This window comes from Xiphophorus maculatus, chromosome 18, assembly GCF_002775205.1.
Source record: "Xiphophorus maculatus strain JP 163 A chromosome 18, X_maculatus-5.0-male, whole genome shotgun sequence".
Taxonomy (NCBI): Eukaryota; Metazoa; Chordata; class Actinopteri; order Cyprinodontiformes; family Poeciliidae; genus Xiphophorus; species Xiphophorus maculatus.
The window spans coordinates 32,041,604-32,067,023 of record NC_036460.1 but is presented as its reverse complement, the minus strand read 5'-3'; the positions used below and the strand labels follow the sequence as shown (position 1 = coordinate 32,067,023).

At 37.8% G+C, this 25,420-nt stretch overlaps 1 protein-coding gene across 8 annotated transcripts in view; it reads left to right on the top strand.

The window, feature by feature from the left end:
* Positions 1 to 25,420, top strand: part of sgsm2 (small G protein signaling modulator 2) — a 100,635-nt gene that overhangs the window by 65,993 nt on the left and 9,222 nt on the right. For 4 of the 8 annotated variants that reach the window (XM_023351188.1, XM_023351186.1, XM_023351184.1 and 1 more), the window contains 13 exons: positions 586 to 653; positions 2,726 to 2,874; positions 2,968 to 3,102; positions 5,334 to 5,458; positions 5,577 to 5,644; positions 5,885 to 6,048; positions 6,995 to 7,127; positions 7,330 to 7,467; positions 12,667 to 12,841; positions 13,554 to 13,618; positions 15,866 to 16,011; positions 23,500 to 23,628; positions 23,718 to 23,900. In XM_023351188.1, coding sequence (XP_023206956.1) covers positions 586 to 653; positions 2,726 to 2,874; positions 2,968 to 3,102; positions 5,334 to 5,458; positions 5,577 to 5,644; positions 5,885 to 6,048; positions 6,995 to 7,127; positions 7,330 to 7,467; positions 12,667 to 12,841; positions 13,554 to 13,618; positions 15,866 to 16,011; positions 23,500 to 23,628; positions 23,718 to 23,900 — 1,678 coding nt within the window. The remainder of the gene's footprint in view (positions 1 to 585; positions 654 to 2,725; positions 2,875 to 2,967; positions 3,103 to 5,333; positions 5,459 to 5,576; positions 5,645 to 5,884; positions 6,049 to 6,994; positions 7,128 to 7,329; positions 7,468 to 12,666; positions 12,842 to 13,553; positions 13,619 to 15,865; positions 16,012 to 23,499; positions 23,629 to 23,717; positions 23,901 to 25,420) is intronic. The other 4 variants (XM_023351185.1, XM_023351190.1, XM_023351191.1 and 1 more) reach the window with 2 other exon arrangements.

Genomic DNA, 25,420 nt, shown 5'->3' with positions numbered 1-25,420 from the left:
CAAATTAGTGTAATCCCCAAGTATAACATACCTTGCATATTTTGAAAATTTCTGAAGATTCCTCTCTAAGGTAATCGAGAAGGCCAGCCAGGGGTGCTCCTCTTTTTGTATGTATGTGGTTTTTGTCCTTAAAGGATATTTAAAGAAGAAAACAGGAGGAGTTGACATAACAATAGGAATTACAATGCTAACAGTATAGTAAAAGTATTTTTAAGTACCTCTTCCTGATAAAGCTGGTCCACCTTTTCATCAACTCCTCCTGTTTTCTTCTTTGTGTAAAATCGAATCAGCTGAGAAAGATATTCACAAGCCTTTTTACGTATACATTACATCAAGCATATTTTAGATAAAATAAATGTTTTTGTTAAATACATTTTTAACCTTGCCTTTTTCCCATCTGGAAGCTATGTTCATAAACATGTTGAGCCTGCTAGTTTTTTACATTTGCTCATACTTAAGTAAAAGCAAAGTCTCTAAAAACTCCTACAGTTCCGGGGATCATTTGTGTACCTTTACAGGACATCTTCCTTTCATACAGCCAACACACGTTAACACTGGTCCTTTCATTTCATTTTATCTCTGCAGTAAATACTATGAAAGGGAAGCTCTAATGCATGACCCAGTCTTTGGGCCCATCTTAGCCGCCTTGCTTGGTGAGTAACTAATGCTTGAAAAACACAAATATTTTTCCAAAACCACCAGAAGAGAGATTCTTTGTGAAAAATATGAGTAACTCCAGATACAAAAAGACAGCAGTGTCTGATTGTGGATGGCAGTGGAAACCCAGAGCAACATAAACAGACACATGCTGTTTGCAGTGTAAAATACCTCAGTTGATTAATTATATTCTCATCCTAATTTTCTCTTTTTAACTTCAATGGCTTTTAAATGTAAATTGAAAAGTTTAATATACACGGTGTGCAAAATAATTAATCAATTTGTATTATGTAGGATTAATTTGCACTTCAGGTAGCCCTGAAGTACAAACCACATCAACAAATTACTAACCACAACTACAGAATGAAATACACAACAATGAAAAACAGGACAAATTAAAAACCACAAAAAAATATGATTCGCACTTCAGGGCTAACTCAGACCTGAAAATGCAAGAAACTAAACATAAAGTTTTAAGCTTCCATACTAGTATATTTATGTGTGCAGTTATTTATGGGGTTTATGAAGTCACACAGAAAAAAAATGGGTGTTTATATTTCAGTCATATTCTCATCATGCAATTTATACATTTATAAACATTATAGTTCCAAACTAAGTGTTTAGTTCACAAGCTAACTATTTATTTTCAAACTAAATATTTTGCTCCAAATTAAATATTTAGTTTGTTAACTGAGTAAATTTGTCATGATGTAGTTGAGGTGTGGACCCTAAAGCAGCAGGCGAGTGACATGGTGGAGTTTCATTTAAAGATTTATTGAAGAAACAAAACAAAGAAACAAACTTACAAAATATGAGTCCATGAAAACAAAATCCAAAAATAAAGCCAAACTAAAGACACAGGAAGAGACAAGGCAGGTGACTAGCATAGTAATGATCATGGTAACAAGGCAGACTGGTGGGTTGTGACTGAGATAGAGGAGCTTAAATACTGGGAGGTAGTAAATGGACCAATGGAGCTAAGGAGATGAGATGATTGATTGCAGGTGTGAGTAGTTGGCACAGGAGTTGGCTGAGGGGCGGGGAGAAGATGGCACAGGGAAGCTAAGGAGATATACTGGGGAAGACAAAAGGGAGGAAACACCAGGGAGCTGAAAATACTTCTAATACTTAAGAAAACCTGATAAGCTAGAAGAGAAAAAGACATGAGGGAAAAACTTAAACAAACCTAAACAGAAACAAGGTTAATCTAACAACAATAAGAACTGCGGAACATAGAGCTAGGATAACTAGAAGATGTAAACAAAGAAATAGCCTAACTAGAATCACTAAAGAAAGATGGACAAAGATTCAGACCAAAAGACTAACTAAACCTAAAGTAAAAAAAAAGAAAGAAGAAAACTAGAAATACTACAGGGACTAGAAGGACTTAAGAAATATCCTAAGTAGGATTACTAAAGGAAGATGGGTATGGATGCAGACATAACAGGATTCAACCTAAAATAACCAAATAAGAAAAGCTAGAAACACTACAGGGGAAAGCTAGAAGGACTTAATAAACTTAATTGGAACTACTAAAGAACGGTATACATAAATCAGACATATAAGAATAACTGAACCTAGGGTGATGAAATAAACATTACTAGAAACACTACAGGGAGCCTAATATAAGGAATAACTGGAAGGATTAAATAAAAATAATCTAACTACAGTCACTAAAGAAAGCTAGACATAGACTCAGGTATACAAGAATAACAGAACCTAAGGTAACTAAAGAATAATGATAAATAAGATGCAAAAGCAAAACCAAACCCAAAAATCCAGAGTCCTGACAAAATATTTATTTTCCAAAATATACATTTAATATCCAAACTAAACATTTCATTTTCAAACTAGATATTTTTTCCAAACTAAATACTTAACTTAATTATATTCATTACTGTGTAACTTTACAAACTGCACCCCGTACTTGTTCTTGTGTGCAGAATAGTTTTGCAACTACTGTAAATGAGAAATGAACATTTCCTGACCACCCTACCCATATTTTGGGAGGTTTAAACTGAACAAATTCCTGTTAAGTGTGTTTTCTGCTTATACTCTGTATCTGCAGTGGGGCCCTGTGCCCTGGAATACACTAAGCTGAAAACTTCCGATCATTTCTGGACGGACCCATCAGCCAATGAGCTGGTTCAGCGCCACCGTATCCATGGGGCCCACCGCAGCCTAGATGTGTCATCCGGCCGTCGACCGGCTCTGGGGGTGAGTCTGGAGGATGATTTAGATCAAATCTCAGGATGTTTGCTGTTAGACAGACATCCTGTTGTAAATTAAAGGGTGAACATCCTTTTTCAGATCCGTAAGAGGCAGTCCAGTGGGAGCATGTCAGAAGACAGGTTTGCTGCATCGGCAAGAGAGTATGTGGAGTCTCTTCATCAGAACTCTAGAACACACCTCCTGTACGGCAAAAACAACGTCCTTGTGCAACCGGTACGACTCTGCCACTCTGTGACCAACTCTTGTACACAATGCTGACCACATTAGCACTCCTGTTTTGTAAAAAATAAATAAGTAGGGAACAATTCAACTTTCTTTTAGGAAAATATATTAAATGTAAGTGTGCCCAACAGTTGACAAGATAACAGTTAATATCCTTTTTGGAAGTATGTACCCTTGACTCAGTTGTTCAGTTATTTCATTTTATTCTATTCTAATCTTTGATGTGCCACTGTGCCTACTTTACCTATCAATTTAACGTTGGTACAAACAATTTTTTCCAAATAGACCAAAAAAATAACTCATCTTATATTAAAATAAATTGTGTTTCAAAACAAACTGTGAAAATATATTTCACATATTGAGCTGTTTCAGTTCAATATGTAAGGGATCTGGTCCATGCAGATGTATTCAGCCCTGTACAGCTTCTGTGCTTTCGGTAGTTTTTCTGAATGTTTTCGGTTACATTTATTTGAAGGGATATTCATAAGACAGATCCAAAGTCCACTCTTAATGGACTTTTATTGCAACTTTGCATTAAAAGTGTCATTATTTACCAAATGACACATCATGACAACAGTCATAAACATTCATAAAGACTCTTTCATGGTCATGACAGGTGTTATGTCAAGTTTATGATGGTGTCATGTCAGTCTTATGCATGCCCCCTCAGATAAAATGTTACCATGTTTTCTTTAGTGATCCTCTGCAACTGGAGGGTGATGTCTTCCTCAGTTTAGCACAGCTTCCTCAGCCCAGACTGAGCTATGGTTTTTTGTTGTTTTATGTGCAAAAGGCTTGGTCTCCATACAGATGTTTACAATTTCTAAATGTGAACTCCAGGTGAGAGTTGCTGTCTTATTTTCACTGTGATTACAGTGAGTAGCTCCTAATTTCTTAAACTATGTTCCAAGCACATTCTGTGGTTAAAAAAAAAAAAGTTAACAAAAAAAGAAGTTAAAAGATGTTAACAAAATGGAGCACATTAACAAAATGCACTCCAGTCATTTGATTATCTGAATATCCAGAAAGGCCAGGTAATTCCATCAGCTTCTCTGGTGGCATAGGCATATTAGAATATAATTATTCCATAATCTTAGTGGCTCAAAATGTACAAAAGTGATTGAAGGAGCATGAGAAATCATTTTACCATGGAATTGTCACCACAAAGTCCAGACCTTAACTCTAGAATCTTGGTGCTGGAGAAGAATTTGTGCATTGGTCCAAGTCTTCCATAATTTCTACATGAGCTTATTGAAATAGTGCGTAACCAGAGCTAAAGAACAGCGAATGTATTATTAGTGTGTGTGGCTTTGTTTTGGACTCTTAGCAGATTCTACAGGTCCCAGTGTAGTCAGGTAGTCAGTAGTCAGGTCTCAGAGTGGCTTGTTTGATTGTTTAAAGAGTCAGAATTATGTAAAACCTGCTTTTTTTAAACTTTACATCATGTTATGATGTTATTCCCTGACCAAAAACATACGTGAAGTGTTGCTTTGATTCTTTCAGGCCTGTTTGAGAAATCCTTTAATCTCCAAGGCAAATATTCTGCTATGCATAACATGTGGGTGGACCTAGCCCCGCCTTCCAGGCGCGAATCCTCCTCAGACCTGCAATGTCCAGGCTTCTGCCTCACAAAGCACAACTTTCCCACTCAGCTCCTTCAGACTAGCCAGCAGCAATTAGCAAACACCTGCTCATGAGAAGTAACTCATTATAGGAGCTACTTCTCAGTGAAACATTTTTACCAGTGAAACACTGGTAAAAATGTTGTTACAGGATTAATAGAGGAGCCATACTGTGATGACTTCCTGAATGCACCTCAGAAAGAGCAGGAGTTTTTAAAGACAGAGGCCCAATTTCAATAAGTCAAATTTTTTAAAGTCATATTTAACATGTACAGCATTTTTTTAACAATTGAAGTTAACAGTTACTTAATTGTGCTTTAAAATGTCACTATGTGGCTGCAAAATATACAATACTGCCCCTTTAAAAACTAAAATTTTATTACCTCAGTTTATGATTGCCTGATGTAAAAATTAATAGGATGATTTGAAATATTTAAATGTGAAGAAAAATGAAAAACAGGAGGAACTCTTAATGGTGTAACCATGTTACAGCACTCTGTTAAAAAACAAAACTTTTGAAAAAGCACCTCAGTATTCCCCCCTAAACTCTGAACTTTGATCTCAACACTTAAGCTCTCCTTCTTCCATCTGAAATGGTAGAAAAAGGACATGGAGGTGTTACGGGGCTATTTGTCACTCCATCAAGCTGGGGATAACCTCACGCTAAAGTGGACACCTAACCAGCTCATCAATGGTACGCTGGGGGACTGCGACCTGGAGAAAAGGTTGGGCCAAACTCAGAAATCACAGCTCTTAGAAAAGAGAAGCATTTAGTGACATGTTGCAACTGATCTGATCTAAAACAACTGCCTCTGAACCTGAAAACTTTTTTTTCACTTTCAGTATTTATTGGGACTATGCACTGACTGTTCCTCTGCGCCAGATTGTTTGCATCCACTGTCACCAACGGCGTGAGTACACATATTGTCAGTTATTTTTGAACTGAGATAATAGTGTTTTAAACGCTGTCGCCTGATTGGACTATTAATCTCTTAAGGTGCAAATTGCTGCAGCTTTAAAATCTGGCTTTTATATTTGGTCAATGCTTATTTGCCTCTCTTGCAGAAACAGAGAAAAACTGTGCTACACAAACCATTCTATTTTTCATCCCATGCTTTTTTCTGTATGAACTTTTTATTTCCATGATGCAGCTGATTGTGGTGGGACGCTGGTACTCGTCAGTCAGGATGGGATTCAGAGGCCGCCACTGCACTTTCCCCCTGGCGGTCACCTCCTGGCCTTCCTCTCCTGTCTGGAAACTGGACTTCTACCACGAGGTCAGCTGGAACCTCCCCTCTGGTCCCAGAAAGGCAAGGTAACAACAATTATTAACAAGTCAATTCAGTTAATTTATCTAGTGCCAGTTCACAACAAATGTCTCAAGGCACTTTACAAAAACAATAATTTTAATTCAGTTATATATACATTTCAGTTGATCCTAGTTATCAAACAGTACAGTAATTCTCCAAAATAGTATTAAAAGGATCTATCTAAGGAAACCCAGTAAATTGCATGTAGTCATTGACTTTACATCAGTACTTCTTACCGAGCATGCATGTAGTGACAGTGGAAAGGAAAAACTCCCTATTAACCGGAAGAAACCTCCAGCAGAAGGTTGGAAGTAGTCCATCTGACACAACCAACTGGAGGTTTGAGAAACAGAGCAGAGACACAAGAATAAACAGATGAACTGATTTAGGATTATTTCCATGTCCATTTAAGTAAAAAGTTTATAGCAGAAGAGGGAGAATGATTAGTTGATGGCAGCATTATATCAGCTGATACCCTCCTCCAGGAAGGAATCACAGCCAATCAGAACACCAGACCTGGTGTAGCTTCTATGAAGAGAAAAATAACTGAAAGAAAACAAAAAGTTAATAGCTGAAATAACAGCAAATAGTTAAATTGGAGAAGAGTAGAGGAAAAAAGTGAGAAAAAGTGATCAGTTTTTTCTCTAAGCCTACACCAGCATAACTACAGAGATAAATCATGATAAGCTAGGCCAGTCTAACTATAAGCTTTATCAAAAATTAGCATTTTAATTCTTTAAGTTCTAAAAGTAGACTGGGTGTCTGCCTCATAAACTGGGAGCTGGTTCCACAGAAGAGGAGCCTGAGAACTAACCTTAGCCTGGGCAGTGGAAGAATAAAAATCAATAACTGCGTAGATTTTCTAGCCTATTCCAAACCATCTAGCTCGCAGTGAGCCAGATGGTTTGGAATATCTTAAGTCTGATATTGAAATCTGCTTGTGTCTTGAAGGGAAAAGTGTTCCCTAAGTTGCGGAAGAGGAGCAGCACAGCACGCCTCATGGAGCAGGACAGGAACGGCGAGGAGCAGACAGCTGCTGACTACGTCTTTCGCATCGTCTACCCAGGATACCGATACGATGCTAGTGAGTAACCACTTCACACCATCTTATCTGTAAAACATTACCAGGGCAGACGTGCTCATGAAGTAAAGCTGTTCTTTCTGCTGCTAACACTTATCTCTGTTTGAGGTGTATGGCTTGCTACTGTAAAGTCAGGTCGTTTCTTCCCAAGGCTTGTAGGGCAACCCTTTTCTAATTCCATTCTCTGTTGTTTCGCTGGTGCAAGCAGTCACTATAAACTACCACCACACCACGGGCAGCCGCGCACCGTCGCTGGATGACGATGAGGAAGAGGAAGATAGACTCCATGCTATGATCTCAATGATCTGCTCGCGGAACCTCACAGACCCTAATGTCCTGAAAGGTTTTTATCACCTTAACACACCACCAAACCTGCTGCCCCATCCCCACCCCTTAGACCTCACTCCAGCTTCAGACTCCTTCCTCCCCACCTCCCTCTTCCTCCGCCCACCTCTCAGTGTCCTCTTCCGCCCTCCCTCCTTCCCCTACCTAGCTTCCCACCCCCCACAGCTTTGCCTGCCTGTCTGTGTGCTGCCTGAAGCTGAGCCCAGCAGTGAGGAGAAGGCTAGATCTGACCAAACTATCAGGGACATGGGGAAGTAGAAATGTGGTCCGAAACTCTATCTGACCTGCTGCTACCAAATTTAGCTGATCCTATTTTCTCTTGTAGAACTTTTAATCAATTGAATTAAGATTTTCTTACAGACAGTATGTTAATGATTTAGGGAGCTTCTGTATAAGTCAACATTTTAAACTTAATTTATCATTAGATTTTAGGAACCTCCATGATTAGCTGGTTGTTAATATCGTGTAGGACTACAACTAAGGATTAGTTTATTAATCAATTGCTCTATTGATTAATTAGATAAACACATTGGCACATTCTTTTTAAATACAATATTATAAATACATTAAGAGATTTTTAAATGAGAAAACAAATATTTTATTAGCTAAAGTCCAGTAACAGCTTTCCTCAAACACTTGATTATTTGTAGCAAACGATGCATCTACAACTAAAAAACATCAACACGTGAAAAGCTCAGTCTTTTCTGTGAGACTTAACATCAGTACAGAGTAGGACTGATCTGGTGGTATTTTTTGGATTAAACGAGTAATAATTTGATAGCAAAAGATGCTCAATAGGAAATTTATTTTTACAGAATTTGAATCAGCTTAAACTGCCATTGGATGAGTTCTGGTTAGAACACATTTATAGACAAATAAAGTTTTTAATCTTAAATGCAAAATGTATACACTTTTTTTAACATTTTGGCTTAATTACTGCTCTTAGTGTGTTGTCATTTCAGCAAACGGCCTTGTTTTAGAGTTTGTGTGGTCCATTTAATAATTAACCAATTACTAAATTAGTTGACAATTATTCCAATAATCGATTCATCACAATTTATCCAACCAATCGTTTCAGTTCTAATATAATCAGGTTAGTTCTGTTAAATATCTTCTTACAACTTTTGTCATTTCTGTACATTTGATTTTGCAAACAAGTAACTGAAACAGAAAAAAGCAAATTTTCTGTAACAACCACCACACCAAAGAGTGTTGCAAATAACATGACAGTATAATAGGTAGATGTGGATTAGAAGACAGCTTAACTGGAAGTAATGGGATTTTAAGATTAATCCCTTTTTGAAGATACTTTTCTTCATGTGTTCAATACTTATGACCTGATCTTTTCAGTTTTTTTTAATCCATGACTTGATTTAGTGACTAATTTGCTATGATTTATTTGTATGTGTCATTTACTTGGTGCTGACATCTTGCTTAAATGCTGTGTCAGCAGGCCCATTAGAAATTTGTTTAACTTAGGAGCAATGTTGATGTGTTCAATACTTATTTTATCTGTGGAATATGTCTCTAACCTTGATCTGAAGTTAAATAATCTTTGTTTATGTCTTTAGATGCAAGTAATGCATGCATTTAATAAAAACATAAAGGTTCCCTTGAAGAAAGTGAGACATTTCCCACTAACTTTGTCTGCTGCTAATATAAAAGTGACTTTCCCACAGTAATGACTCATTCATTTGAATGAGTTGTATCTTATTAATGCATGCATGCACACAGAATTGTGCAATGTTTAAATGTCCTGAGTGTAGATTGTTTTTAGCCTGTGTTGCTAGTAGTAGCTATGCACCACTTGCAGATCCCACTGGGTTTTCTCACTTGTAAATAAAACAAAAACAAAGTTGTGGAAGACTTTTAATTTGAATTTGATGTGTGTGAGGCTCAGGCCTAAAAAACTCCAATAGCAACTAAATGAACTGAAAGCTATTGTAGAGTTGAGCCTGAATGTCAGATTTCTTCACTGAATGTACTGGAGCTTACACACTTGTTGTTAGGGTTTGGTCAGATGAGGCTGTGCTTAGCTTCGTTTTATAAAGGATTGAGACTGTATCAAAAGAGATAATCAGATTATCAGATGTGACATGTTTTAAAATATCAAACAGCTATTCAAAGTTTCAGAAAGGCTTTGCTGTTCTCCAACAAATCTAGGAAGTCTATGCTGATTTACTGGAAATTTGGCTATATTGTAACAGAATAAACACAGTCATGCATAGTGATGTTACACATTAGTATCCATAGGCAATTAATGTGCAAACATTAAAAGGCTGTATGAGCGGTGAATAGATGAACACTGAAATCAGATCCAAAAACAGTGGCGCTATATTCGTGCCTCTCACCCATCAACTGCTATAGGAGCCTCGAACACCACTTCTTGACCCAGAAAAGGGCATCAAAGGTACAGAACATCAGGTGAATTGTTGATATTCATTTAATGCACTTGTAGTATCAGCATGTAATAAGTTATTACATTATCAGTAATGTAATAAGCAGATAAAAAAAACATAGAGGCGTGAAAAGGTATGAAATTATTTATCATGGACTAATTTTACTAAATGACAAAAAATATTTTTTACATTTTATCAGAGGTGTGTATAACACCCAACACCTATCCTGGGGTGTTGGATGTTATAGAGTATAGAGTTAATAATGGGTGAGAAGGGGGTAACCCTGAACAGGTAACCAGTTCATCACTTTGGAAACAACCAGGGAGACAAACACACACACATGCAAACACACACACACACACACCACACACACACACACACACCACACACACACACACACACGCACACACACACACACACGCACACCCACCTCCACGCACACGCCCTCACACCTAGGAGCAATTAGGAGCAGTTAACATGACAATGGACAGTGGAATGATGTCAGAGTACCTAGAAAGAATTGACTCATGCAAAGGGAGAAGGTGTGACACCATGTCCAAACACCCTGACCTTCAGTGCTGTCTTGCAGCAAGACAACATTTATGTCATCTGTTTATTGTCACACCATGGAGTCTGCAAACTCATCAGCACAAAGACCTCTCAGGTGTCAAGCACAGTGATGGACAGATGTTGATCTGAGCTTATTTTGCAGCAATTGGTCTTTATTAACTTGTCATCAAATTAAATTCACTGTCTAGTCCTCTAATGTGAAACATGAAGTCATCTGTTTGACAGCTGAAGTTTGTTGTGCAAACTAGAGAATCATGAGATGTGTTTCTTTCCTAACAGCTGTCGGCACAGCGAGGGAAACCTTCTGTTCCTGTTTGTTTCCAAGACAAGATTCACTCCATGTTCTCTGTAATTTGGTCCGTTTCACAGCTTTCTCTAGAATTAGGGTTCTGTGAAATACATCTATTTCAATACAGCTTAAAGACCACCTCATCCCAGCATAACAACTTTTTATAAAAAAACATGAGGGTTTTCTTGGGGTTTTTTTTTAGAAATTGACATGTTTCCATGTTTAGTTTCATAATCTCATTTTTGTGCAATTTTATTTTTAATGGAAACCTAGATAATATGAGAATTGAGTATCAATATAATTGAGATTCAGACTGCACATGTTAAAGGAGCCCAAAACAATTACACCTGAGATCCACTGTCCCTGATACTCCAACAGAACAGGTATACTCTTCAGTCAACAACAGATTACCTCTTTTTGTTTTATTATATTTGTTTTGAGGCAAGCTGTTAAAAGCATAACAGCATCAGAGCAGCACTTCATCTCTGTTTATTACTGTCCTTAAACAATGCCACCCAGATGGCAGGCTGGACTTGTGTAGATTTGTGAAACACTTCAAACAGGCTTTGTTAGAAGAGAGACCACCACACATTGGGGCTGCACATATATCCACCATGCTTCCATCTGTTCAGACATGCTGAGTTCTCCTGTTCCTAGTGTTTTGGACAAGTTACTTATTGCTAGATACTCCTTTCACAATTTTGTTAGATAATGAGAAAGTTCTTTGCACACTCACCACTGTTGGGATTGTACTGATGTTGCCAAGTAGTGCTATTTTTTTTTTGAGTAATTCCTCTTCCTTCATTAAGTTGTTTCTTTTATCAGCGGCTTCGTGCTTGGCATTTCTTGCATGGGAAATGTGCACCCAAATCATTTTGTTAATTGTTTTATTAGAGTAATTACTTCAATGGCATAAAGGGGAGTGTGTATTGTGTAGACTTGTGATGACAGTGCCCCCCTCCCTTAGCCTCTTCTGTTTTTGTCTCTGGAGTCTGCTGACCACCTTGCTTGTCTCTCCTTTGTTTGTGCTGTTGTCTGCTGCGATGCTGTTCACTGTAATTCTTCACTGATCCCTCTGCCCCCTGGCACCCCTCCCTCCTGCCCCTGCCTCCACCTCATCCATCCCCTCTAGTCCGGTCCTGTGGGGTTCCGCAGTAGTACAGACGTGGAATGGTTGTGCGAGCGGGGTTGCAGTACTGAGCCAGCCATAGATCACGTCTAGCTCTAAAGTAGAGTAGAGAGGCCAGATGTTGGTCTCTCTCAAATATTTTTTTATGTTTACTTTTCTTTCTTTATTTACTTGTTTATTTTTGGTGGGGAGGAGGGAATTATTGAACAACCAAAGCACATCTTCATATTTATGACAGGTCATCAGCTCCAACCTGAAGAATTAAGGTGAAGAGCATTAAATTGATGTTGAAGTTTTCCTGATTTTTTTTTTTTCTCCAGTTTTGCCTTCCTCTTTGTGTGCCTGTTAGTGCCATTTGCTCCTGAGCAGACTTCCTCTGGTGTGTCTTGTCTTTTCTCTGGCTTAATGCATCCTGCATGTTCTAATTGTGAGACTCGTCCCCACTGTTTGCTCCCTCACTCCCTCTCCCGCTCTCCTAGAGCTCTATGGTCCCCCACCCCACCACCACCAACACTCTCACCCCCTCTCTGAATGAGCTGCATGGAATCTGAGCACCCACGCCCCCACCTGTTTCTCCCACATCATTCCTGCTTTCCATCTTTTCACTTTTAGTTTCCTCTCTACACCACTTTAATCCATCTTCTCATCTCTTTCTATCATAATTATCCAAAATACATTGACGGATGTATTTGGGGTTGAGCTGAGGGACCTAGGTCATAATATAGAAGGCATGAATCCAGAGCCAGAGTGAAGTGGATGCAGGAAACACAAGCCAGCGCTGAGATGTCTGTCTGTCTTCTCCCCTTGTAGACCATGGAGAGATGATGGAGATGCAAGGTTTTGGAGGGAGTCCATCGTCGTGGCAACAGACTGATGTAACTGCTCAAGAGTTCCTGTGCCAGTCCTGCTCAGCAGCTGGTAGCAACTCATCATTTGACTACACAGCTGGTTGCACCTGCCTGCATCAGCCATCGGACATTCACACGTATGCACCCAAATCAAAACTTTTAGGAATTCCAATTTTATCACCATATCTTTTGGAACTATTGTAATAACAATACAATTATGATAAAATAACCATTATTTATTTTTTAGGTAACTGTATTGCACAGCAGTCATAAAGCCACAAACACAAATGTTGTTCTTGAAAATTATTTCTATTTGTTTGCTTTAAAAAAACTACGTGTTTTCATCACTGAACTGCACACAGCTGCATTTAATCATATTTTCAAATTTACTGATATTTATTGATGTTCTTGTGGAACAAACAGCAGGGAAACTAGTAAAAATAATATTTCCAATCATACTGTCGGTTTTTTTTTTTTTTTACATAACATCAATAGCTTAAATTTATTGAGACAACAATAAATCAGAATTCTTGTCATAAGAAATTTTTCACCATAAATAATAAACTGTATGATAAATGGCCACTCCACTTCGAACCTTTCTTTCTGTGTTGCTTGCAGCATGTCAGGACTTTAAATAATGCACCATGAAGCCAAATGTATTTCATCTCCCTCCAAATCATTGAACTCAGCTAGTCCGGCTACTTCCAAGGGCACATGCATACAAAATCTATAACCCAGTGAGGTTTCCAACTTTTGGCAGAGTCACATCTGATAAGAGGATCTTTGTAACTTTTTGAACAAAGTGAGAGGAGTAAAGGTGGTGACAATGATCTGATTTCTGTGCACCAGTATTCCACTGAAGATGCTCTGTCAGAACATGAAGCGGCAGATCGTCTCCAGAGCCTTCTATGGATGTAAGTTCACCATCTTCTTCTCTCATTTGATTTGCTCACTCATTCTTTATGACTGCTTTTTCTCTGAGTGGATTTTATAAAACAGCTTTATTCTAATTTCACATCCAGCATTTTGTTTTCATTTGCTGTGAAAACAGATATCTGTTTCCTTTTTCATTTTCCTTCTTACGTAACAAATGAATTTAATTCAGTCCTTTGCTCTTCCTGTAATACAGTTGCCTACATAAAACACAGTAGGCTATTGCCTTGTGCAAAAAGCAATTCAATCTCTGTAACTGGCTTGACACAACACTCAGTTGGTTTGCGTTGGCATAATCTCTCACCGACTCTGTGTTGAGACTTCTGTGTAGCTGACTTCCAGGCTGCTGCACAGTTAATTTTAAAAGCCAATTAAATAAAACTTGTAGTTGTGCAGGTGCAACTTGTCAAAGTAATAATGAAGTTTGTACTTGAATAAGCTGAATGTTTAAACTCTTCCAGAATGAACATGAGAGAGGGCCCTCTAAAGTTTGATGTCATAATATGACCTCTATATGTCTTAACTTAAAAGGTTTACTTTTTACCTTTTTTTCCCCAGACACATTAGTTGTTATATCTCTCTTGCTACACCAATTTTAATCAAGTCTGATTTGTCTTCAAAGCTGCAGTATGTAACTTTTATGAAAACATGTTCTATATTTATCAAAACGGTCACTATGTTGTGACAGTTTATGAGACAAAGATCCTCCACCTCCTCCAAGAGCTGCTATTGCAGTCTGCAAAAATGCACCGCTCAGTCAGAAGCAACCAATCAGAGCAGAGTGTCTCAGTGCTGTCAGTGGGTTAGCACTGACAGCACTGTGTCAGTGCTAACCTGACACAGTGCTGTCAGGTTAGCACTGCTGTGTATGCAGCAGCTATGCACTGCTGCATACACAGCAGTGCATAGCTGTGTATGCACTGCTAAATGTGTTAATTGTGGAAAAACAACTCACTATTACAGAAAAACTGTTTATCCGTTATGCTAACTAGCTAGGCTAGGTGTTAAATGTTCATTAGAATTTAAAGTTTATTGACTTTTGAGAATGTGTTCTTGCATTATTATTACCTGAAACTGTCTCAACACCACAATATTATTGCAATAACTTATGGGACAATTTATCGTCCAGTAAATTTTATCGTGACAGCCCTAGCCTCAACTTATTTTTTAACCTGTCATATTGAAATTGGTACACTGTAAAACATTTGAGCCACAAATTTGTGTCTTCTTCTCTTTAAGTCAAATAAATTTAGCAAATTTTAGACTTTGAACTTAAATGTGTGAGTTTGTGAAAGATAAACTTACCGCAGTAATTTGTGTTAACTTTTTATTAATTTTGTCAAACCTCCAATAGTTGAATAAACTGGAGTTTTAAGGTTAAGCACTTAAAAAAAACTGAAAAGAAGAAAAAGACAGGAGCGGGAACTATTTCCATTTGTGCTTCACGACATGTTTTTGTATCCTGTGTTACTCCATGAGTGAGATGAAAGTGTGTTACATTCATCTGACTCTTGTGTGTTATCAAGGCAAATGTGTATTTTAATGTTTGCAGATAATGTAATGTTTACACTAAATGTTTTTGAGCAGATGTTTAATAAAATTCAGATAAAAAATTTTGCTCATGCAATTTGAAACAAGAATTTAAAATATTGTAAAGTAAATAAGTAGTCATTTTAACTTAGTAATAGAGAAATATGTGCTCTTTAACTAGGTGAGGGCAGTTTTTTTCTTGCATTGAGAAATAATTATTGGGTTTAAATTGCAACATTAAGTTAACACACAATTCAAGATTAATGAACATAAAAAAAAAATTTTAAACTACATGCTACGGTGGCCTTGAGGTGCATTTCTGAGTTAAAACCAATGCAGTTTTCTTGTTGACTTACACTGCATTTTCAAGGTAGCAGTTGGACTTTCATTTTCAAGTTAAACCACGTTTTACAGTGTAGCTATTACTGTGATGAGTTCAGTTATCAGGAGAAAGATGTAGTTTGGAGTTTCCAGGTGACCTGAATATAATCTGATTCCAATTGGCAACTGAGTTCTTGGTCTTGGTGCATCTTCAATTGATAAAGCATCTTTTTTATTTTTTTGTTTTTCACATTTTCATTTTTAGACTTTTCTTTCCATCCATGATTTTGGACCAAATTTAACATGTACTTTTCCTGAAATTTCTGCCTCCTGATCTCAGCTAGTGCACTTGTGCATGTGTCTCACTTGTCCATCAGGGCTTGCATACTGTCGACACCTGTCCACGGTGCGGACACACCTGTCAGCTATGGTCACCCACAACATCGTACCCCCAGACAGACCTTGTGAGGCATCTGGAGGTCTCAGCAAAGAGGTGTGGAGCAAGTACCAGAAAGACTGCAAGGTATGTGCAAATAGTGAGCCTGCAAAGCACTGTAGAAACTACAGCATCACTGCAGGAATGCAAATCTGTCCCAGTCACTGCATTCCAACATCTCTGCACCTCTCACATTCACATGATGGTGAATTTAAAATCCACTCCACTGCCATGTTGATGTTGGGTCAGTGAGAATGAGATGAGTTTTACAGCTCATATTCATGGTAATAAAGAGACACCCTTAGAGAAATACGCAAGGACATTTTTGGCGACCTGTCTAGGGTCACCCCGCCTGGCACCAGCATCCCTCACCAGGGGTAAGCGTGGATGGATGGATAAGATCTGTACTCTAAATGAAACTCTTATTTTTCTTTAACATCTGTGTCTCCTCATATTTGGGAGCTAGATTGGCAGTTTTTTGATAATATTTCTAAAACAGTTTTATCTGAATTTTCAACAGCACACTTTCCAAATTCTTTTGCAAGACAAATGGAGCACAACAAATGTTGTATCCAGCTTAGCTGAACCTGCGTTTGGTGCATTTAAACAAACACAACTGAGCTCAGTTTTGTTTGTTTAATACAACTAAATTAAATAATTTATTAAATATTTAATTAAATGAATTAAATATTTAATGTATTAATATATTTAATAAATTAAATATTAGTATAAATTATGTATTAGTTAAGTTTTACTAATAAAACAATCTTTTTACAATGAAAAAAGCAACTTTGTGTTGCAAGTTGGTGGGGATGAGGAGGAGCGGGAGAGAGGGGGGGTCTGATGCGCCCTCACAGTCACTGGAAGGCCTTTTCTTTTTTAGTGCTAAGAGTAATGCAAAAACTTAAATGTCAATCCCATGCAGTCTTAGTCAATAAATTAGGATATACATCCTGATCAGGGCCTTGTTAGATTAATAGTCTTTTGAAAATAACCTTTTAGCAGGTATTACACATACTACAAAATATAAATATGTTAAAACAAAAGTAATGTAATTAATCTATATAATCACCAAATGAATCAGCAATTCATTTGGTGATGGAATTGCTAACAAAGGAACTTTTCAGTCATATTCAAATATATGGAATAAGTCTGTATATTTGCTGAATGCTTGCCAACAGTTGAAAACAGTTTCACAATTCAGTAATATTTTTTGTGAAGAATTATCACATAGTTGCCTTTTATTGTCTGATTTTATCAAGTGCTAAAAACATAAACAACATGAGATTCTGTAACAATCAAAATGTTATTAAACATTTCAAAAGCAGAATAAGTAACTTCTGTGTAAACCAAATGAATCCTTGTCAGTGCAAACTTTGTATTTTTCAATTATATGATTCTGTTTCAACAGCTATCCTTCAATTGGCTGGCATAAATTTGTATCCTACTGAGTTACACATAGCAGATGATGTGTCTTTATTATAGAAAATAATACAAACGCAAAATCTTTTTTGGGTCTGTTTGGGGCATTTGGTGAGTAGATTGACCATCGATATTATTGGATTCTATAAAATGATTCAAGAGAGACCAAAACAAATTTCTTTTTATATTGGCCAGTAATTTCATTTTACTTAATTGTCGCTGTCTGAGCCATGGTTTAAAATCTAACAATCTTTGGCTCTTTATGCTTTATGAAATATTTCATCCTATTTGATGATTTCTCTGGATATTGTCTCATTTTACGAACAAATGATGCAATTTGTCCTGGGAAAAATGTAGAAAAACGGTGATTGTATTATTTTCTTCTCCTTCTGAGTCTGTCAGCTTAACGACACATGCGGACGTTAAACTGACAGACAACCAATAAACAACAGCCCCAGAGTGCAGAGCAAAGATTAATTCAAGTGCATCAGGAATTAACGCTAAAAAACCACAAACACATTTCCCACACAAAAAAGTACATAAAAACATCAAACAGAACATTCTGTCTGTTGCAGATTTATGTTTTTTAATTTCCATTTTGCAATCATTAGCAAGTGATCTCCTGAACACTAGCGGTGGTTGATTAGCTGACTTAAGCAGCTGCACTCCTGATTATCTGTCAGAAAATCTATGTGGGTCACCTTATTTTTGTGTTAATTGAACTGAAATACTCCGATACTGCGCAGCAAGAGTCCATGTTAAAGTGATAAAAGTTAAGTTAGCATAACAAACCTACTCCCCACTTTCTTTATATATCTTTTTTAATAGAAGCATTTTACTGACCTGTAAAATGTGATCCCTTTGGATCTTGTTATCTTGCTACTGTAGTGTTGACAATATCAAAACATTGCGTCCCTTTTTTCAGATTCTTTGCTTGATTGTGGCATTTCCCCCTGGCCACCAGTATTCCTGACTCAATGCAAAGCATGTAGCGCACTGCCGTGCACAGTAAGTCACGTGATGTCCAATCTACTAGATCGGACTTGCCATTTACGTTTTACAAAGGAATTTTAAAAAGCATTAACTGGTTGTTAATGCTTTCAATACAGCAACTGCTGCCGAATTACTGTCCGCACATAAATACAGGCACATAAATAATAAAAGGTGCAGAAAATATTGGTGGGGACTGTCGCCCTCAGTCCAAAGTTGGTGGAGACATGTCCACACCAGTCCTTCAGGAAGTTACGCCTATGATCAGACCATGCAATGACCATCCCATGAAGCTGCTGTGCAGTGATGGAGAAACTTCCACTAATGTGGTAATAGAGGAGCTAATTTTTGCTTTGCATTTTTGCTTGCCTTGAAAACATTTAGTGATATTAGCTTTATGTAAATGTATGTAGGTGATGACATACATTTTCCTAGATAAATTCTAAAGAGCTCATTTACTTGGCTGTTTTGTAAACGTTTAGTTGATTAAAGTTTGACAGCTGCTGTGTTTCAGTTTTGGTTATCAACTGTCAGGTTTGACACCTATTAAAGACAAGTTGAACAACACAGAAAAGACAAGAGAGTTAGATTCTTTTGTACTCGCGAGGAGAACGGACAGAGATGTGTTTACAGTTACAAATCTCCGACCGCTCTGAAACACATTTGTCCGCTCCTCTCTTTTTATTATCTTCAGAGTCCCTATCACAGAGAGCACTGCAACTCTAAAGGGTGTGGTCAAAGCATTTTAGTTGCAGTGCTAAATGGCAATCACTAACTAAACACATGTTATCTTGCATTAGAACACAGAGTAAAAACAGAACAGGTCGTATATCTTCAAGGCGACGATTCGTCAGCTATCTAACAGCTCAAAGGAAGAAGAAGTCCTGGTGAGCAATGAACCCCGTGAGCACGGTTATCACTGCTTCTCTTCAGGGAGGCCCTCTTGTGAAGACGGAGATAAAGTAGATCAAAACATACAGAAACAGTCTTTATGTTTAGAGAAAAGAAAACAATCATGGAACATCAAATATGAAACACTATTGTTATAAAGGAAACAACAAATATATGATAATATATACATTTCACCTAACATCAACTGTTAAAGGTTTTTCATGTATTCTAACTCTAGAAAGCATACTCTGTCATTGTAAAGCAATGACAACAAAGCACAAGACAAGCTGCTCTATTTTGAATAATTTGAAGTTCAATAATATATTCTGTAAGTCTACTATTAGACCAAATCTGCAACAGACTGACGACCTGTCCAGGGTGTACCCTGCCTCTCGCCAAAAACATTCACTGGAGATAGACACCAGCACCCCTCCTGACCCCACCAGGGACAAAGGTGTAAGAAAATGGATGGGTGGATGGATACTATACCAAACCATAAAACAGTAATACAATTGAGACATAATTAAGACTTCGGTCATTTTCCTTACAGCTTATAATGACAGTAGTCCTGTATGTTGTCTAATAATTGCTAACCCTCTACCTATCTCAGTAATGATGCTGCTGATTTGTTCAATCCATGATGTTGTGCCATCTACGGTAAGGTCTAAGTGTTTTACAACTACCACCTTCTCAACAGGAACATCACATAATTGGAACATTTTTGGTTTGATATTTTCATCCAAAAGCAATACTTTTAGTTTTTACCACATTCAAAACTAACCTATTTGAAATTATCCACTGATTTCAACTCCTCTCAGAATTTCAGATTTATTTATTCTGTTGTTGTTGATTACATGTATACTGTACACTGTGTGCAGTATTGTTAACACAAGTTGTAGTTTTGAGGATTCATTTTATTGTTGAATAACTGCAGCAATCTTGGTCAATCCAAAATGTTAATAACCTCTCAGATTTTGGCTTTCTTAGGACAAAATCTATATGTGCAAGCTTACTGGGAAACAATTAGTGTGCAGAACTAATTGTTTCCAACTGAAAATTTTCACATCTCACTTGTTTATTGTCATCCGTTATAGTGAGAATGATAAATATAAAACTCAAAATTGACAAATAGACATTTCTGACATTTAAAAAATAAATCAGTAACCAATATAGCCACCCTTCTTTTCAATAACAGTTCAATAACATTCATAGAGTCTATCAGTTTCTTGATCTGTTGACGATCAACTTTTTGTGCAGCAGCAAACATAGCCTCCCAGACACTAGTCAGAGATGTGAACTGTTTTCCTTCATCTAAATCTCCCGTTTAAGAAGGGCCCATAAGTTCTCAATGGGGTTTAGGTCTGATGAGGAAGGGGGCCACTGCATTATTCTTTCATCATTAAGGCCTTTACTGGCTAGCCAGATAGTGGAGTACTTTGATGCTCGATGGAGCATTGTCCTGCAAGAAAATCATGGACTTCTTGAAAGATGCAGACTTTTTCCTGTATCACTGCTTGAAGAAATTGTCTTTTAAAAACTGGCAGAAGTTTGGGAGTTGATCTTGAGTCCATCTTCAACCCTAAAAAGTCCAACTAGCTCCTCTTTAATAATACCAGCCCGTATCAGTACCCTGCCTCCACCTTGCTAGTGTCTGATGTGAAGTGAAGGTCTGTGCCCATTACTGATCCAGCCACAGGCTCATCCATCTGGTAGGTGAAGAGTCACTCTCATCTCATCAACCCATAAAACCTTTGAAAAATCTGTCTTCAGATCTGTCTTGGCCCAGTCTTGATGTTTCAGCTTATGTGTCTTGTTCAGTGGTGGTCGGGTTTCAGCCTTTCTTGCCTTGGCCATGTCTCTGAGCTCTGAACATCTTGTATTCTGGGCACTACAGACCTAACAGTCATGTTTTTGGACTGTGGGAGGTAGCCAGAGAACCCACGCATGCACAGGGAGAAAATGCAAACTCCATGCAGAAAGACCCCAGGCCGGGTATCAAACCCAGGACCTTCTTGCTGCAAGGTAACAGTGCTACCAACTGCGGCACTGTGCAGCCCACTTTTCAGAGTCACTTGAATCTATTTTTTGGCCCATTTTGCCTGAGGAAAAGAAGCTGCCTAATGATTCCTATATACCTTGGTATAAATGTTGATCTCCTTAGGCCCCACCCTATCTCATTAAACAAATAGACATCAGCTGATATGTTTATTCTCAATAAGCATTAAAGTTTATACAGCTTGGAGACAGAATATATCTATGAAAATGATGATATGATTAAAACTGAAACTTGCCTATTAATTGTGCACTCAGTGTTGTAGTTATGAGGAGACATTGCCACTTTTGCTGCATTCAGCATGAAAGGAAAATCATTAGTACAAATGGTGTACAGTAGTGGTACCCCACAGTTCACACCTCTGTCCCCAGAATAAAAAACCTTTTGTGCCTTTTTTGTCAAGTACTTTCTGACACACACGAATGAGGGTGTTTCAAATCCAAAGCACTTGAATTAAGGGTTAAGGTTATTTTGAGCAAAATATGTCTTAATCTTCAAGTATGAACAGGCTTGAACAGATCTGTTCAAAAATGAACATGTCTGAAGAGACAAAGTGATGAAGTACAAATTTCTTCCAACACTTTACTTAGAATAGATAGACAGTAGACTAAATAGGTATTAGATACATATAACGGTAATTTGTTACTTTTTGACAATGTGATTATTTGAGCAATTTTCCATTTTTGTGGCACAAACTCTTTAACAAAACTTTGATTTATAATGTGACTAACTATTGGAGCAATATGATTTGATCTGAATAACTTTGTCTTTGCCTTTGGGAAATAGAAACTATTTAAGCCTAACTAGTGAAGAGGTGAAATCTGACAGCAACTGGCACAGGAATGTAGGACAGAAACATGATGATTTTTTTAGTTGGCATTACGAATGATGTTGTAACTGAGCGTCAGTGTCAGTTGAGGCTTCTGCATACAGCAGCCAGAGTTCTGTGGGAGGAAAGGCTGCCCTCTAATGAGGGCTTGATTTGTGTGTGTGGAGAAACTTAAAATGGATAAAGATAAAACTCATCAGCAACTCAAAGCTGAACTTGAGGAATACTATTTGTGATTTAAACAGTGGGTGCTGTGAAAACTCTTATTCATATTCTGTTATTTTTCCCTTTTTCCTGTTTTGGAATCAGACCTATGCTGTTAGTTATGTTACATAACCATTGAACCTGCTCCAGCTTTCTAAATGAGCTTCTCTCACTGCTCAGTTCAACATGTTTCTTCTTCCATCCTAACCTTGCCACTCTGCGCCTATGTAGTCATGTTAATCGTAAGCGTGGGATGTTCTCCACCTTATCCACTCTCTCCTCCACTTTAATGAAAATGTAATGAGATTCAGTGAACTGAAGTCTCATTACAGAGTGCAGTGTGATACCATCACAGCTATTAAGGCAGCAACTGTAATCTTTCATCAGCTTCAACAAAGTCATCATTATTCAATTCATATCTGCATCCTTTATCTTTAGCACTCATCTGAGTCTTTTTCTGTGCGGGTCCCCATCGCTCTTCCTCGCCCTCAATTATTGATCCGCTGCGTCTTTCATGTAGGCGTTTTCTTCCTGTTGTCTTAAGATGATTGTTGATTTCAGGAAAACAGGATTGGATCAAACCTTTTTTCCATCATGGGAGAAGAAGTGGAGGTGGTTGAGGAAAATAAATACCTCTGTGTTCATCTGGACAACAGACTGGACTGGAGACACAACAGTGAAGCTTCTATAAGAAGGGACAGAGCAGACTGTACTGCTGGAGGAAGCTAAGCTCCTTCAATGTTTGCAGCAAGATGCTGCAGATCTTCTATAAGTCTGTTGTCGAGAGCGTCATCTCTTCTGCTGAGAGCCAGGGACATAAAAAGGCTCTCAACAGCCTAATAAAGATGGCTGGTTCTGTTCTGGAGATAACTGTGGAACCTCTGGAGATGACAATGCAAAGAAGGATTCTTCATAAAATCAAGAAAATTATGGACAATCCTGACCACCCTCTTCAAGAGACTGTCTTGGGAAGGCAGAGTATCTTCTATCAAAGGCTTCTTCAGTTCAGTGCAGAAGATCTTTCCTGCCAACATCACCATCTTCAATAACTCTTGAAGAATGTAAATTAATGAGTTACAAGACCACTTAATTTCCCTTTGGGATTAATAAAGTATTTTTTAATTTGAATTGAATTTGAATTTCTTCTCTCGTTCAGGTCTGTTATCCTTCCTATGTGTATCTACAGAACTACAAGGAGCTTGAGCTGCTCAGACTGGTTTACTATGGAGGAGTCCAGCACGAGATCAGGAAGGAGGTGTGGCCCTTCCTGCTGGGACACTACAAGTTCGGGATGAGCAAAAAGGACATGAGCCAGGTACGGCAACACTGACACACACTCCTAGCTACCAGCTTTAGTTTACAAGTCAGCTTCTAAGTTCTCCGTTTTTTTATTTCCTCATGGAGATTGATGTGAAGATCAGCGAGCGCTACCAGCAGGTAATGCGGGAGTGGAAAGCCTGTGAGGTCATCGTCAAGCAGAGGGAGAAGGAGATGCAGTCGGCCATCTTTGCCAAGCTGTCATCGGGCAGTAGCATAGACAGCCACGTCCTGAGGCTCGCTCACAGAGACTCCACACTCAGTAATGAGGTGAACAGGCAGCTGCATCTGAAAAGCAGATGCCCAGCTTAGCTCCGCTTTTATTAAATGGAATCGGTTTGAATCTGGGCTACAAATCATTTTATTGGCACCCTGTGTGTGAATGAACCTCATATGGACAGGAGTATTATGTAAAATTGACTTTTTTGAGCTTCACATCATTATAATGCAATGTATAATGTATGTTATAATGTAATTCACTCACGAAAAACATACCTGGAGTGTTGCTTTGATTCTTTCATGCATGTTTGAGAAATCCTTTAATGTCCATTAGCAAACACTGTGCACAACGCCTGGGTGGACTTAGCCCCACCTTTGAGACGCATCTCCTCCTCAGAGCTGTTTCCAAGCTTCCACCTCACAAAGCAGCTCTCTCCCACAACTGCAACACTCAGCTCCTTCAGAATAGCCAGGAGTAATTAGCAAACACCTGGTGGAACTGCACATCTGCTGAGCTCATAATAGCAGCTACTTCTCAATGAAATGCTGGTAAAACGTTCTTAAGTGGCTTTGTAGATGAAGATCTACTGAATACTGCAAGGCTGGTGGATGTAATACACCAGTGCAGCAGTGACACCTGCTGGCTACAAGCTTCACATGCTTACTAACTACTACTCACGCACCCAAACACGTTAAATAACTTAAAGGTCATAAATAAACAGGACTATCAAAAGCAAGAATGGTTAGTCCACCTACTGCTTTGCAAATGCAACTTCTTCAAGAAAATTGTTTTGGTTTTAACACAGAAATTAAAGTTCATGAAGTTGATTTAACAACAAGAGTCAAGTTGTCTAAACACTGTTTTTTAAGTTCATTAATATTGTATTGTGAGTTTTAACTTTATGCTGCAATTTAAACCAAATAATTATTTCACAATATGTAAGAAAAAACTTCCCTCACCAAGTTAAAGAACACACATTTCTCTATTATTTTTACTCACAATATCAAGTTAAAATAACTAGTAATTTTACTGTAGAATAGTTTAAATTCTTGTTTCAAATGGCATGAACAAACTTTCTGATCTCTTAATGAGTTTTATTAAACATCACAATGAATTCTGCTGATAAACATTTACTGTGATCAGGGCATTATCCTCAATCTTTGCAAACTGTCAGTTGCATTAAAATGAACATTTGTCTTGATAACAGCCAAGAGTCAGATAAATGTAACACACTTCCATCTCACTCATGCAGAAACACATCATACACAAACATGCCGCTAGAGGTTTGACAAAATTAATAAAAAAGTTAACACAACTTACTACTATTGACCACAAATTGCGGTTAATATTCATTAATTCATGATTGTAACATAACAATAATTAATCTTTTATTTAGCCCGGATCAATTTTCTTTTTTAATTAATGAAATCATTTAAAATTTGTATTCTTGGTTTAACTAGATAACATAAACCTTTATATTAAAAAAAGTTTTTTACTATGTGGTGACAGTAAAATAAGGGACAGAAAATCAATGAAAAAGAAAATCAAGCTCCTCTGCTTCCTCCCTGTG